The sequence below is a fragment of the Mizuhopecten yessoensis genome, unplaced genomic scaffold (assembly GCF_002113885.1).
Source record: "Mizuhopecten yessoensis strain PY_sf001 unplaced genomic scaffold, ASM211388v2 scaffold6505, whole genome shotgun sequence".
Taxonomy (NCBI): Eukaryota; Metazoa; Mollusca; class Bivalvia; order Pectinida; family Pectinidae; genus Mizuhopecten; species Mizuhopecten yessoensis.
The window spans coordinates 129,603-142,530 of NW_018406583.1; the positions used below are offsets into that span (position 1 = coordinate 129,603).

The window sequence follows — 12,928 nt, forward strand, 5'->3', positions numbered from 1 at the left end:
GTCAAGATCAATTTTGAGGGGTTAGTGGCCCCATGGCCCCCTCCAGGATTATCCCTGGGAAAACAAAGTGTTATTTAATAGATTTGGTTTCGATACATCAATATAAATACTGATTTGAATTCTGAATCTAGATGAGTTCAATATTGTTTTTGGTTTGAAGTCTGGACAACCTTGCTGTACAAATCCTAGATTTAAGTATTGGCTTCAAGTCAAGATGAGCTTATCGTAAAAATCTCAATAAAATTTCAATTAAAAGCTGTTTTATTAGCACAAGCATTAGTCTTCCTTTAAATAAAACAGATCACCAGCAGATCGGACATGATAATTGAAATAACAAGGTACAACACATTTATTTAACTCATTCACCCCTATATTTATAAAGTGGACTTGCCCAGCCTTTGATTTGGTAAGGTTCTAATGTGACTTAGGGGTGAATGGGTTAATCCTACACCACATGCTCCCTAACATATATATATACACTTCACCACATGCAGACACTGAAGGTCCTGCTCAGTGTTAGTCTGCCCGCAGACCAAACATTACACAGGCCACCCAAGGTTAAGGTCTCGCAACTTCAAGGTCATTGCATTGTAAAATATATAAAAATGTGGAATTCTAACTATAGCTATCACACATGTTTGTCCTATAAAATAATTAAATGTTGCTATTATGGTCTTGTTAAATTTTTTAAAACTTAGTAAATAGGTCGTTAACAAAACAGGTTCTTATTTTCAATTTATTTACAGGAAATATCATTACCAATATATTTCAAACTTGCAGCAGTCTAAATTTTATTGTAGTTATATCTGAACATGGAAAGTGAATGCTTTCCTTTCACTGGTTTAAATGGTCCAAAATGAAACCATGTAGAATGTAACCCTCAAAGCATTCCCTGCTTGATTGAATTGATTTTCTTGATCGATTTATTTAATCAAAGTAAGAAGATTGTATTTTCATTTCTAGCAATTATTTTAGAGTTAAATTTATATATTAATTTTTCCCAGAGGACATATTGTATCTGTAAACTGGCCCGTGCAATTCATCATTTTGCCATGTCCAAGTTTTCATAGATTTTAAAAGAACCATATTCATTGAATTATTTATTTCACATGCATTTGACCTTGAAATTGAATAAGCAACCTCTGTTTTGCCATTTGATTTCAATCGTGCAGTTATCATGTGCATTGATAGGCTAGCGACTGTCACCACAGTTAAATCATCTTCACCTGGCGTCATCCTTTAGGAGAACTGTCATGGTGTTCCTTCGGTCTGTGTTGAGCTGAGACGCTGCAGCGTAACTGATAGCGAGGCTGTCCATGCGGAACCCGCCACGCTTACACAGGTGGCACTTTAGAATGCGGATGAATGTTCGGCGAAAGGCAGTGTTGAACATGGTATATATGATTGGGTTGGCCAGCGAGGCAATATATCCCATCCACAAGAACGCCGACATCATTTCCGGCGTCAATGCCCACGTACACGAGGAGCAAGATACTGAAAGGATGTTCACAATGAAAAATGGTGTCCATAACACAACAAACACTGCGAAGATAATCCCCAGTACTTTTGATGCTTTCCGCTCGTTAGATGTGGCCTTTTTAGATAGAACTTGTTTCATGCCTTGAGACTTATTGAAACGTTTCAATAGATACTTTATACTCTTTTTGGAAGGGTCATGTCTTTTGAAGTAGACATGCTCTGTTGACTCTGAACTCGGTCGTCTACTATTGTCGCCAACACAGTGACCGTTGCCAACAGCTGTGCCATTACACTTTTGTAGGAGTGGCATGGTGGCATCCTGTGGCACACTTAGTCGGTACATGTGGAATGAGCTTGGGGTGAGGTTTATGGTGAGAAACTCGGATGACGAAGAAGACTCCATATCGTCGACTGATGAGTCGTATACAGTTGGACGCATAGTATTGTAGCCTCCATCTGGTAATTGGCCATGACTATACACACGATAGCTGTTGTCAGCGTCTCCTCCATCAGGAATGTTGCCATGACTAGCTGACAGTTTCCGTGGAGATCGTTCCTTATTTGGAGAGTGTTCCTTACTTGGAGAGCAGTTCGGACACTCCTTGTTCGGGGAGGAATGTTCTCTACTTGGTGAACCGCAACCGTCCTTCAAACATTGGTCCATTTCTCGTTGGATCTGGAAGTAGTGTTGCTTCCACTCCTTGAATTTGAAATCTCGTGTGAGGTTGCCACAGCTGTGAAATTGGACAGTTTCTGACAGCCGTTGGGGTGAGGCTGTCATGCTTTTGTCGAGGTTAGGAACGTTATTAAACGATGCGGCACAGTGGAGTGTGTGTCTGTTACGTTTTAATGCCTTTACTTCCTTATCAAACTCACATTGACATACATCCAGTGTAGTTTTTTCATTTGTTTGAGAGCTACAGTGACACAGGTTTGGTTTAGATCCCAAGTCCGTTTCCATTTCACACTGACACATATTAAGTTTAGGGCTGAGGTTTTCCCGTTCTCCGTGCTGACAGGACTCGCATTTGGACGAAAGTAGGTCCGTCCGTGAGTCACATTGACAACTGTCATCATCAGACGGATTGGAGATGTGAATCTCCAGACATGACATGGAGGCTGACCGATTTTTCCCCCCTTTATATTCAGTATTGAGCAGCTTGTGGTTAGTCTCCTGGTATTCTGTGTCCTGTTGGATGTCCGAGGATGGGAGCAGGTCGTACTGGCCAAGAGGATCTGTCGTGTCCTGATTGGACAGATTTGGGCTCAGGTTGTCTTGTTGTGGCAGAATTCCAGCCAGCATTGTAGCATCTGTATCACTGTTATTACCCAAGCTCACCTTACGTGACCCCTCATCACTAGGGGGAGATAACAATGTCCGTATCACACAGCGATTATCTCCATACCGATTACGTGGTCGGTAATTGTTGGAACGTTCTATATTCTTCATAAGAACTTGGTTTTTCCAAAGTATTCGGATTGTTAGGACATAAGTAATAAGCATGATAGTCAGAGGGATGTAGAAGGCGAAAATTGATCCGTAAATCACAAAATCGGCAACAGTTGGTGCACACAATCCGTCGTTGTACACATTCGCTGTGTCTTTGGCCCCAAATATGAATATTGGACTACTAATGGTAATAGATACTATCCATACAAAGAAAATTTTCAAAACCACCATCATTTTTGTCTTGTTGCGTCCGTACCGCATAGGGTACTTAAGTGTAAAGTAACGATCCATGGACATGGTACACATATGCCAGATGGAGGCTGTACACATAAGGACATCCACTGCCACCCAGAACACACACACGCCGGCATCAAAGGGGAAGTAACCTGGAATTGAAAACAAAGGGAGATAATTCAAGCATAGAATGAAATTACGAAATGTGCTTAAACGATGTGGAATTGTATGTAAGAGTCTTGCTGTTGGTCAGGTAATAATGATGGCAATAATGTTAATTAATCTATACATGTTATCATATTGTGAAGTGAGAGAGATATTTATGCAAATTGATACATTTACATAATAGAATACAAATAATGTAAAGTGATTAATTAAAATAATGTTAATTTATAGCAACATACACATGCTGAGTTTTCTTCTTTCTCTGAGCAATGTTTTATTTCCTATTTGGTTCATATATACTTTGATTTAAGGGTTCCTCAGGTATATATTTTACTGGCATCTGATCAGCAAAATCTAGATTTGACTGAAACTTCATTATTTTTCTGTGTATTGGTATTAGTGTTTAGATATGTAAAAGTTTTTATAGGCACAATTTTTGAACAGAATTTAATTTGATGGACGTATCACACTTAACTGATCACATTCGTTGCAAATAAAATTGTATCCTAGTTATGTATTAAGTTGATTTTAAGCTGGAATTTTGTAGAAAACATGAGAATGTATAAGCTACTGACTCATCCTCTCATCACTCCCCTAAATAGAAAAAACATTCATTGAACAGTTTTGCCATTTTTCAACTTTGTGTTGCTTAAATGACTTAGGTTTCCTGGTGATCTAATAGGGAGTTAGTTTGTTTATAGCTGTTTGCTTTAATTCAGGTGGATCCAGACTCCCCAGGGATATAGGTTATGGTCGGTGTATAAGCCAGTCACACCACGAGGCCTGAACGTGATACTGTATGCAAGCTTATTTTTGCTATAGGTTTATTTTCGTGGTTTTGCAGTGTAATTTGTGACATCAACATGACAGCAAATAAATTTGTCAAGTGTCCGAAAATGTTAAAAATATGACCATATCAACATCAGTAATACATTAAAAATCAATATTATTGCTCACACAATTTAGTCGTCTATTAGTTTGTTTGTAATCTTTATATTAAATACATGAATGAATTAAAAAAATATGTGAATAGATAGTGAGAATAGGTAGAATTATCTGTAGGTGTCTGATTATTGTCTGTTAAGGTAGACTGGATACAAGACTTCAGAGTTGGGCAGATTTGTGTGGAGCAACTTTTGTAGTCATTTATTGTAATTAGCAGTATCAAAGGGTTTCATGCTTTTTAGAAATTAATATTTATGTTTTAAGTCGGCTGTAATGGAGTTTTATGATCGTATGACTTGCAATGCCTCCCAAGGTTTGTTACCATTTAATTTATTGAGGGTTGATCATGAAAGCTTGCTTGTGACTTTGATGGTCTCACCTGGTGTACAGCTGTTTGTTTACAGGTAAACGTTACACAGGTATATGCATAGACATTGATAGGTAATACTGAAAATTAGATGCGTAATAAAATATGTCTTAGATTTTTAATAAAACGGCTATGGTAAAGGAATGTGTATCAGACGCATAATGGAATGTGTATTAATTGTAATTTTATTTCACCCTTGTCTTATATTTTTATTTGTGGATGTTATTCAGATGAACATTTATTACTCTTGGAGATTACAGATAACTTTTGGAGCAAATTTGTATTGTTTTGATGTATTTTACACAAACAACTGCCAAAGGAGGGAAGTTATAACAGCGGAAAATAAAGATACAGCATCTTTGGTCTTAACAATACCGCTGATTTCTCCAGATAACGTATTGATTCTACAACCTTGTCACGCCCACATCAGTTTGATAGGTGATCTAATACAAGTTTAGTGTGTCTACGGCTTTCTATAGACCTCTCCCTCCTACACAACTCTAATAACTACTATTAATTACATCATAGTCTCGGTGAAAATTAAAAATAAATAAAGGTTGGGATGTTTGAAAATAAATATTTCATTATATATATGGTTTTTGTAATTGCAAGCTGTCGACATGGAATCAATGTTGACGGGTAAGATTAATCGTGGTTCTATTAAGGTTTAGTCATATGGTGTGAATTAAATTACTATCAATTAACGGGAAGGAGATGGGATATCATAGATGTGTATCAAACCTGTGATGATTGACATGACACTCCTGTTAAAGAATTACTGGGATCGGCAGCTGTTATGAAATTATTATTTTTTCTGTTGATTATCAAATATTTGTGTCACTACACAGATAAAACAGTGGAGTGTGATGCGGAGGACTATGTCATTAAGTCCCTAATCCATCTTGTTGTGACGTTCATCCATCAGACATATCATTTCAGACCCTTTATTGCCTCACCCTAACAGTTCTGTACGAAAGGTCTTACAGCTTGCTTTTTGTGTTCATTACTACTCTGAAAGAAAAAACCCTTAACATAACCCTTAAGTCACACTTGAACCTTACCAAATCAAAGACTGGGCAAGTCTAGTTTAAAGTTGTAGGGGTGAATGAGTTAAAAGTTCATAAGTTCTAATTGACATCTAGAAGAGTTAAAGCATATCAAAATCAAATTTAGCCCAGTACCTGCCTTCCTTTACCAATCCTACCTGTCCAAAGTTAAACCAGACACAAATGTTTGTTTTAAGCACATCTTATATAAGCTGAAAGGTTGGCGTGACGTCTGTCTAAAAAAAAGCTCAACAAGTGTCCATCACAAAAACTAGACAAGATATTGCAAAAAACTACCATCTGGATAATGGTAACTCTTCAATACCCGATCATTTTCTGTGGCTGATGTGAATAACAGAAAAGATTCCATCTCCTATCTGACACGAGTGACGACTCAGGCAGAGGCGTGAAGCTAACATAGAACGGGGTCAGGGCATTCTGGGAATGGCTGGAATTTATTGAAAAAGTAACAAACAAATAACACATCATAAGAAAATGGTAACAGTTTCGAGACAGAAAGACCAATCGAATCCCTCGTACACTTTTGTATTTTTTACACATTGGTGTTTGATTTATGTATTGGGAGGTAGTAAATTCTGCTGTGAACGTGCAGTACTGTGATATTTGATCGTAAATTCAGGAAGAAAACTGACTTTTGTTTTACTTTTATGATTTTTTTGGACTTAGAAAGACGGAAAATATGTGGAGAAAACTTTGTACATTGTCAATAATCTACCAAAAAACCTGTATCCTGTATGTTTCGTGTTGTAAAATTCAGTGTGTCTTGACTCTCAAACATTTTAATGAATAAGATCTGCATGAAGCATGTGAATGAAAGAGGCATCAGATTTATGGGGATGGGCCTCATTACCTTAAAGCGCACATCTGACTAATGAAAGTGGGAGAAATACATGTTCCAATTTAAAGTCTTCAAGGACATACAGTTCTTCTATCTCAAAGAAGATAAAAACTTGAAGTACTTGAAGAGTTTACACCATGCAGCTATATTTGTAGGCTATAGACTAATCTGGAATGCAGTGATGCATTATGCAGGCAAAGTTACAGGAATTAGGAGTTGCAAAATCTAACAGTTGCTGTATACGTACCCTAAATGTGTCGACTTTGCCTGTAAAACACTCAGCACAGATGAAGTCTACTTTATGAAATGGCGACAGCTATTGAATTCATCAAACAAATTCAATTAAACTTTGTCAAAACCGAATCATAGCAAAATACTTGACATTTATGGAAAATGTACTTTGTTTATTTTTCAAAATATATTTTGAACATTTGGTTATAAAACGAGTGCTTATTTAATTACTTCAGAGTTATTCAAAGTCAAAGCTCTTGTAACAATTTATTTACCATTCATTTTTCAAATTTGTTAAATTTATCATTTTTTTTTAATTCTTTACAGGTAAGTGAACATTTAAATAAAGACTTCCTGTAGAAGTTAGTTTTGGTAAGCTGCATCAAGCCACAACACCTATCAGGTAAGTGTCAGTTGTGTTTGATGATTGGTTGAACAATGTCACATGACCTGATCGAAACAATAAGGTCAGGTGAGAATTAGAAATCCATTGTGTACACGTAAGGACTGTGAACTTTGGTTTTCCTGACCAATTCTGGTTTTGATGAACAAGAGATAAAGCGTGATAGTACATGTTGAACAGTATGAATATCTTCCATGTTGTCCTGAGCGATGTTGTCCTGAGCGATACAGTACTTGCTGCAACTAATTTGCAACTCAAGTCATGTTTCAAATTTCTGTTTTTTTCTGAATCTTACATTCTGTTTGTGTTCAAGCTGGAACAGTGCATGTGCTTTGCAAGTGAAATGAATTCTTGAAAAAAAAAAAAAATCCATATTCGCTTTACAGAAAAATCTATATTCGCGTTACAGAATGTATCGGTTTCACTTGTGAATTTATACATGGATGTATTGAATATGTACTTTTCATTGGGAAATGATCTTATTTACACGCTAATTAAGCAGAACCATAGACCAGTAAGGGAATCCTCACCGCTGTCTGTAAGCTTGGTTCAATATTGAGGTACTCTACCAAGTTAAGTAACTCTCGTGTCATTGTAGTCGGCTACTTATCGACTGCCGTAATTAATCATTTTCATTGGAGTTGTCAGACGCTTTCTTCACTCTCTAACATGTTTTTTAATAATATTTTTTTAATGGCCACAATTTTTGCTTTTAAGCCGTTACATTTTTACTGGTCCTTCGAGAACAAACGTTTGACACTGTATTGTAAATAATGGCCGGCTGGATGCCACGTTAACCCCTTCACCACTGTAAACCAAAATGGACTCATCCAGACCAGTGCATGGTAGAGTCTACTAAAGTTATGTAGGGGTGAAAGGGTTAAGCGAATTACGGACGAGAATTACGGACGCCTGAACGACAACTGACCCGGAGAATTGTATGGAACGATGAAACGATTGATGCAGTGTCGAATTATGGTGATTTGTTCGAGTCTTGCGATATTGTTAGAGGGGCCTTGTTTATGTAAATCTATCAATAACAACATATCACAGCTGTAACCAGGTGTTGCTGTAGATCTATTACTACATGTAATAGTTATTGGTCATTAGACGAATGCAATAATGTAGGCTTCAAAAATATAGGGCTTCATATGGAATTGGATGGGTTGTGATTTTAGAGATAGTCAAATTAATTGAGTAAAAAGGGAAATGAAGAGAATGTAAAATTTGTTGTTCAAATGGTATATGATATATTTATAAAATGATATATATGATAAAATTGGGAAGTTGAACAGAATTTGATGGGAAGATGTACCAGACTGATGTAAGGATTCACTTACATTTGACCATCGGTAGAATATTACTGTGTTAATTTATTCCTTGTCATTTTTGCACTCGCCGAAACGTACATAAAGTGGGGAGGGGATCAGTCGCAGACAAATACACGGTTTTAATTATAAAGACTGTGTTCAATTCTGTGTGGCTAAAACTTGGTCTGCTTATATTATTACCCAAAACATGGAGCCACAGGTCGTTATCTACTCCTAGTAATATCAGATTGGTTTGTTTGTAGGCCTTACCACAATCCATACACAAGGAACGTCAGAAACGTGTCATTTCCATAGATAAGATATACATGTACAGTAAACAGCATGTAGCTATAGCTAATGCAATACAGGGGCTGATCATAACTTACCATTGTGATCCTAATCACAGAGACTGGGGTGTAGAAACAAGGCTTGGAAATGAGTCGACTATTGAGTATTACTGATACCCTGATACCGTACAAGGGTGATGGTGAGGCCTGGTTATAGCGACAGTGACGTCATGTTAGAGGCAGACGGAGGTGTCCCATCCCAGGCCCATCCCTTTATGGTGATTGTCTACGTGTAGCCATGGAAGCAAATTTGGGGCTAGACTGTGTAACCCATAGGGATTTGTCAGCAGAAAACGATCTTCTAGGCGTGAAGAAATGTGCTTCATTGACTAAATTTCATACCATTAAAATTAAATCTCATATACCCCTGGTATATATATGGTATTTGGTATGCATATTCCATTTCCTGAAATTGGAGACGGGACTGATTTTTCTGCGATGGTTTTGAAATGTTACATTACAGTGGTGTACAATTTACATTGGCAGGCTTGTACATTTGAGCTTGTCTCTGTCACCGCAGATAACATAATCCTGTATTACAACCCACAGGGTGCTCCTATACACACACATTTTGCTTGTTCCCATTTCAGTAGGTAATTCAATATTTCAGTAGCGTTCTGGTGGCATGACATTTGCTCCACCTGGAAATCTCAACAATCAGTTATTGACAAGATCAGCTGTAACAATTTTATCTTGGCTACTTTGTCCTGATGGAAGCAATGTCCAGCTATTTTCTGACCATTTGTCTACAAATGGTCTTATCTATTTCATTGCCCTGTCTGGACATCAAGGGATTGGCTTGTTACTTTTGACCTCTGAATATCCAACGTGGACTCAACCTGTGGCTGATTTGGAAGATTTTGTTGATACTTATAGGGGAGGGCAGGTTTGACCCGTCTCAGCAGTCCTATACACTGTCTGGGAGTTCAGAGATGCACACTTAGATTAGAGGAAACAACATTATCACTTCTGTTTTAGGAATCATATGTGATCGCCATCATTCAGTATCCCGACAGCCTGTGTATGACCAATGGGGCATTGACAGTCTGTGGGGGCTTGGAGCATTGATTGTCCCTTAGGTATGCAAGGCAATATGGTCTATGGGAGACTAAGGTTGTGAACCCTTAGGACTGGTTTAACCTCAGAGTACATTACCTCCCCTTTACCTCTTTACCAAACCTTGTCCCATCACCGTAGTAACAAGGTTGTGGACCCTTTTGACTGTATTAACCCTGAAGTCCATACCTCCCCTTTACCTCTGTATCAAGCTTTGTCAGATCACCATAGTAACCAGGTTGTGAACCCTTAGGACTGTATTAACCCTGAAGTCAATACCTCCCCTTTACCTCTATATCAAACCTTGTCAGATCACCATAGTAACCAGGTTGTGAACCCTTACGACTGTATTAACCCCCAAGTACATTACCTCTCCTTTACCTCTGTATCAAACCTTGACAGATCACCATTGCATGCTCATCTTTTATCCCTTTTGACACTGCATCAGAGGCGATCATTACTTGTGTGGATATAAGGAGGAAGATAGACGGGATGCCAATATCTATGTATAGGCCACACAAACATGGCTGATTACAAGACGGAGGCATTGACCCCGCTCTGGGTAAGGTTAGGATGGCCTGGCCATTGATCACTGTAACTCCAGTGCCTGTATCATTGATCACGTCACGCAAAAAAATAGGCCATTTGTTGGTAGATAAATCATTGGTATGAAAACGTCTTCCTCTTTCATTATGTACGACCAACCTTTGCCTACAGTCCAGAGCTTTGGTTACTAACTCGTGCTGTACGTTGATCCAGATCAGAAATCTTTTATGGTTCTCATAATTTTCTGTCCTAACCAGAGTATTTTTTTAGAAAATTGTAAAATGTTTTTTTTTTTTAAATGGAAAGTTTATAAATCTTACAACTGTAAGTAGTACATAGAACTTGATCAAGTAGGTGGACCATCTAACAAACAAAGCCTCAAAGAGTCATACAAATTACAACGGCACATGTACTGTATCATTTCAACACTTTCATGTACAAGTGACCATACTGTATACCAAGACCTTTTTGCCAATCCAACATTCGCCCTTTGCCCATGAAATCAGTTTTCGCCCATTTTAGATTTCGCCTTCATATTTAATTGCTATGTTAATTACGCTATCTTCTTATATTCACTGATAAATTCCCCTTATATGGAGGGCGAAAAAAAAAAAAAATCTGTAGAGAAAATTTCTCCAGGTATAAAGTATTTCAGTGAACTGAAGGCTATGGTTTAAGCTATGGGTTAAACAGCACATTGTATTCAGGCTCTGTCAGATTAATTGGGATTGATTAATATCCATTTCAAGTTCTTGAATCATGAATGGGAGTTTAATTCCAGAAAACATTGCTTAACGTAACCATCGATGATGATCTGAAATCATATGGAAGAGATTTGAATATCTTGACGACAGGTTGAGACAGGTTGCAGTATATCTTAGGATACTTGACAGGATGGTCTTGACCAGATGTTCACAGGCTTCATTATTAGTTAAATAATACATGTATTAACCCATTCACCACTCTGTTGACCCTAATGGACTTGTCCCAATCAATGCATGGTAGAGTCTACTAAAGTTACATAGGGGTGAAAGGGTTAATAAATGAATGTAACCTGAAGGGACGATTTTACTAAGAATGACTAGGAAGGTGGGTCAGCCTCTGGTTGTTTTGTACTGTTTATTTACCTCAATAACCCATGAAATTTCATAGTGAACTATTCCAACCTTTGAATTGGAAGAGTTTAAATGTGTCTTTAGGGGTTAATGAGTTAATTGTTTTGTCCCATGTCTACCTCACTGTTTTCTACTGTTGGCATGGGTTTTACGGCCAGGATATCTATCATATCGACAAATATCTCCGTTATATGAACACTTCATTAGACGGAATGGTTTTCCTGGAGACACAAGTGTGTGTGATCAGATACAATTGTGCTGACTGAGGATTATAAGTAATGGATTTGTACGTAATTTCTCCACTAGTTGTCAGGGGATCCCCTAATGTGTTTTATAAAGTCGTTCTGACACTCCTGGTGTTCGGGGTTAGATAATAGGTTTATGTATATATAAACCGGTGTGATTAGTCCCAAACATTAGTGACAGTCATTGGTCTCCTTTGATTGGTCGAAAGATCAATTGTGTCCCACCAATCATTAGAGCAACAATAATTATCTGGCAACCGGAGACTAATTGATACAATCAAACACTGCAATGCTTGAATACTCTTTCAAATGTCTCAATTTTAAAATTTAAAAGCATGAAGATTTCAGTCCAATAACACCATCGCTGGCGACATGGCAGGTGTAAATAATCGTTAGGAGGCCTTAAAGGGACATGATACAGATGATATCTATCGGAGATAAGGGAGATGTGTACAGCAACTGTTTCTACGATTGACACATTGTGCAGCAATCTTCCAACCCATTAACCTCTTATATAATTCTGCATGTCAGCTGGTCAGCTGAAATAGATTTTGGGATTGATCAAATAAGGACTTTGTTTTCTCATGCAAATTGAATATTTGATCACCTGTATTTAATGCACATGTATCAACGAAAATGTTTTCTCATGCAAATTGGATATTTGATCACCTGTATTTAATGCACATGTATCAACGAAAATTTGCATCAGTGTAAAACGCATATACCTATGGAAAATATAATTTATTATTATAGCTTGGAAAGCAACAGTGCTTTTGATTGCTATGATGGTCCGAATTTATATTTGAAAGTTTTTTTTTTTTACATGTTTTAAACTTTCAGATATAAATTCAGACCATCATGACAATGCCTGTTTGGGTTCTTTCAAAACTCTTTCCGTTGAAACACCTGTTAAAACTTCTGATATTGGCAGCTCTAGTGTTTTATTAGAAACCCATGTTACAGCAACAAATGACCAAAATGACCTGGAAATGCACAGGCTGTACATTTAACAACTCTGTGTTGCATTTAATTCTTATTTGAGAAAAAAATAAGCATTGTATATTGTACGAGTGTATTTGATTCACTTTTGGATAGAAGAAAAACAAACATCAACATTGGACGGATGCCTA

At 37.4% G+C, this 12,928-nt stretch overlaps 2 protein-coding genes across 3 annotated transcripts in view; one reads left to right on the forward strand and one right to left on the reverse strand.

Moving 5' to 3' along the window:
- The window catches only part of LOC110452240 (26S proteasome non-ATPase regulatory subunit 1-like), a 244,652-nt gene that overhangs the window by 67,199 nt on the left and 164,525 nt on the right, over positions 1-12,928 (forward strand). The window lies entirely within an intron of this gene.
- The window catches only part of LOC110452241 (tyramine/octopamine receptor-like), a 29,836-nt gene that overhangs the window by 2,479 nt on the left and 14,429 nt on the right, over positions 1-12,928 (reverse strand). Inside the window, exons 1-2 of one of the 2 annotated variants that reach the window (XM_021500621.1) lie at positions 8,876-8,953; positions 1,227-3,315 (exon numbers count right to left, since the gene is read on the reverse strand). In XM_021500621.1, the coding sequence (XP_021356296.1) occupies positions 1,227-3,259 (2,033 nt within the window). In that variant the 5' untranslated portion in view covers positions 3,260-3,315; positions 8,876-8,953. Of the gene's footprint in view, positions 1-1,226; positions 3,316-8,875; positions 8,954-12,928 lie in introns of those variants that run through there. The other variant, XM_021500620.1, reaches the window with a different exon arrangement.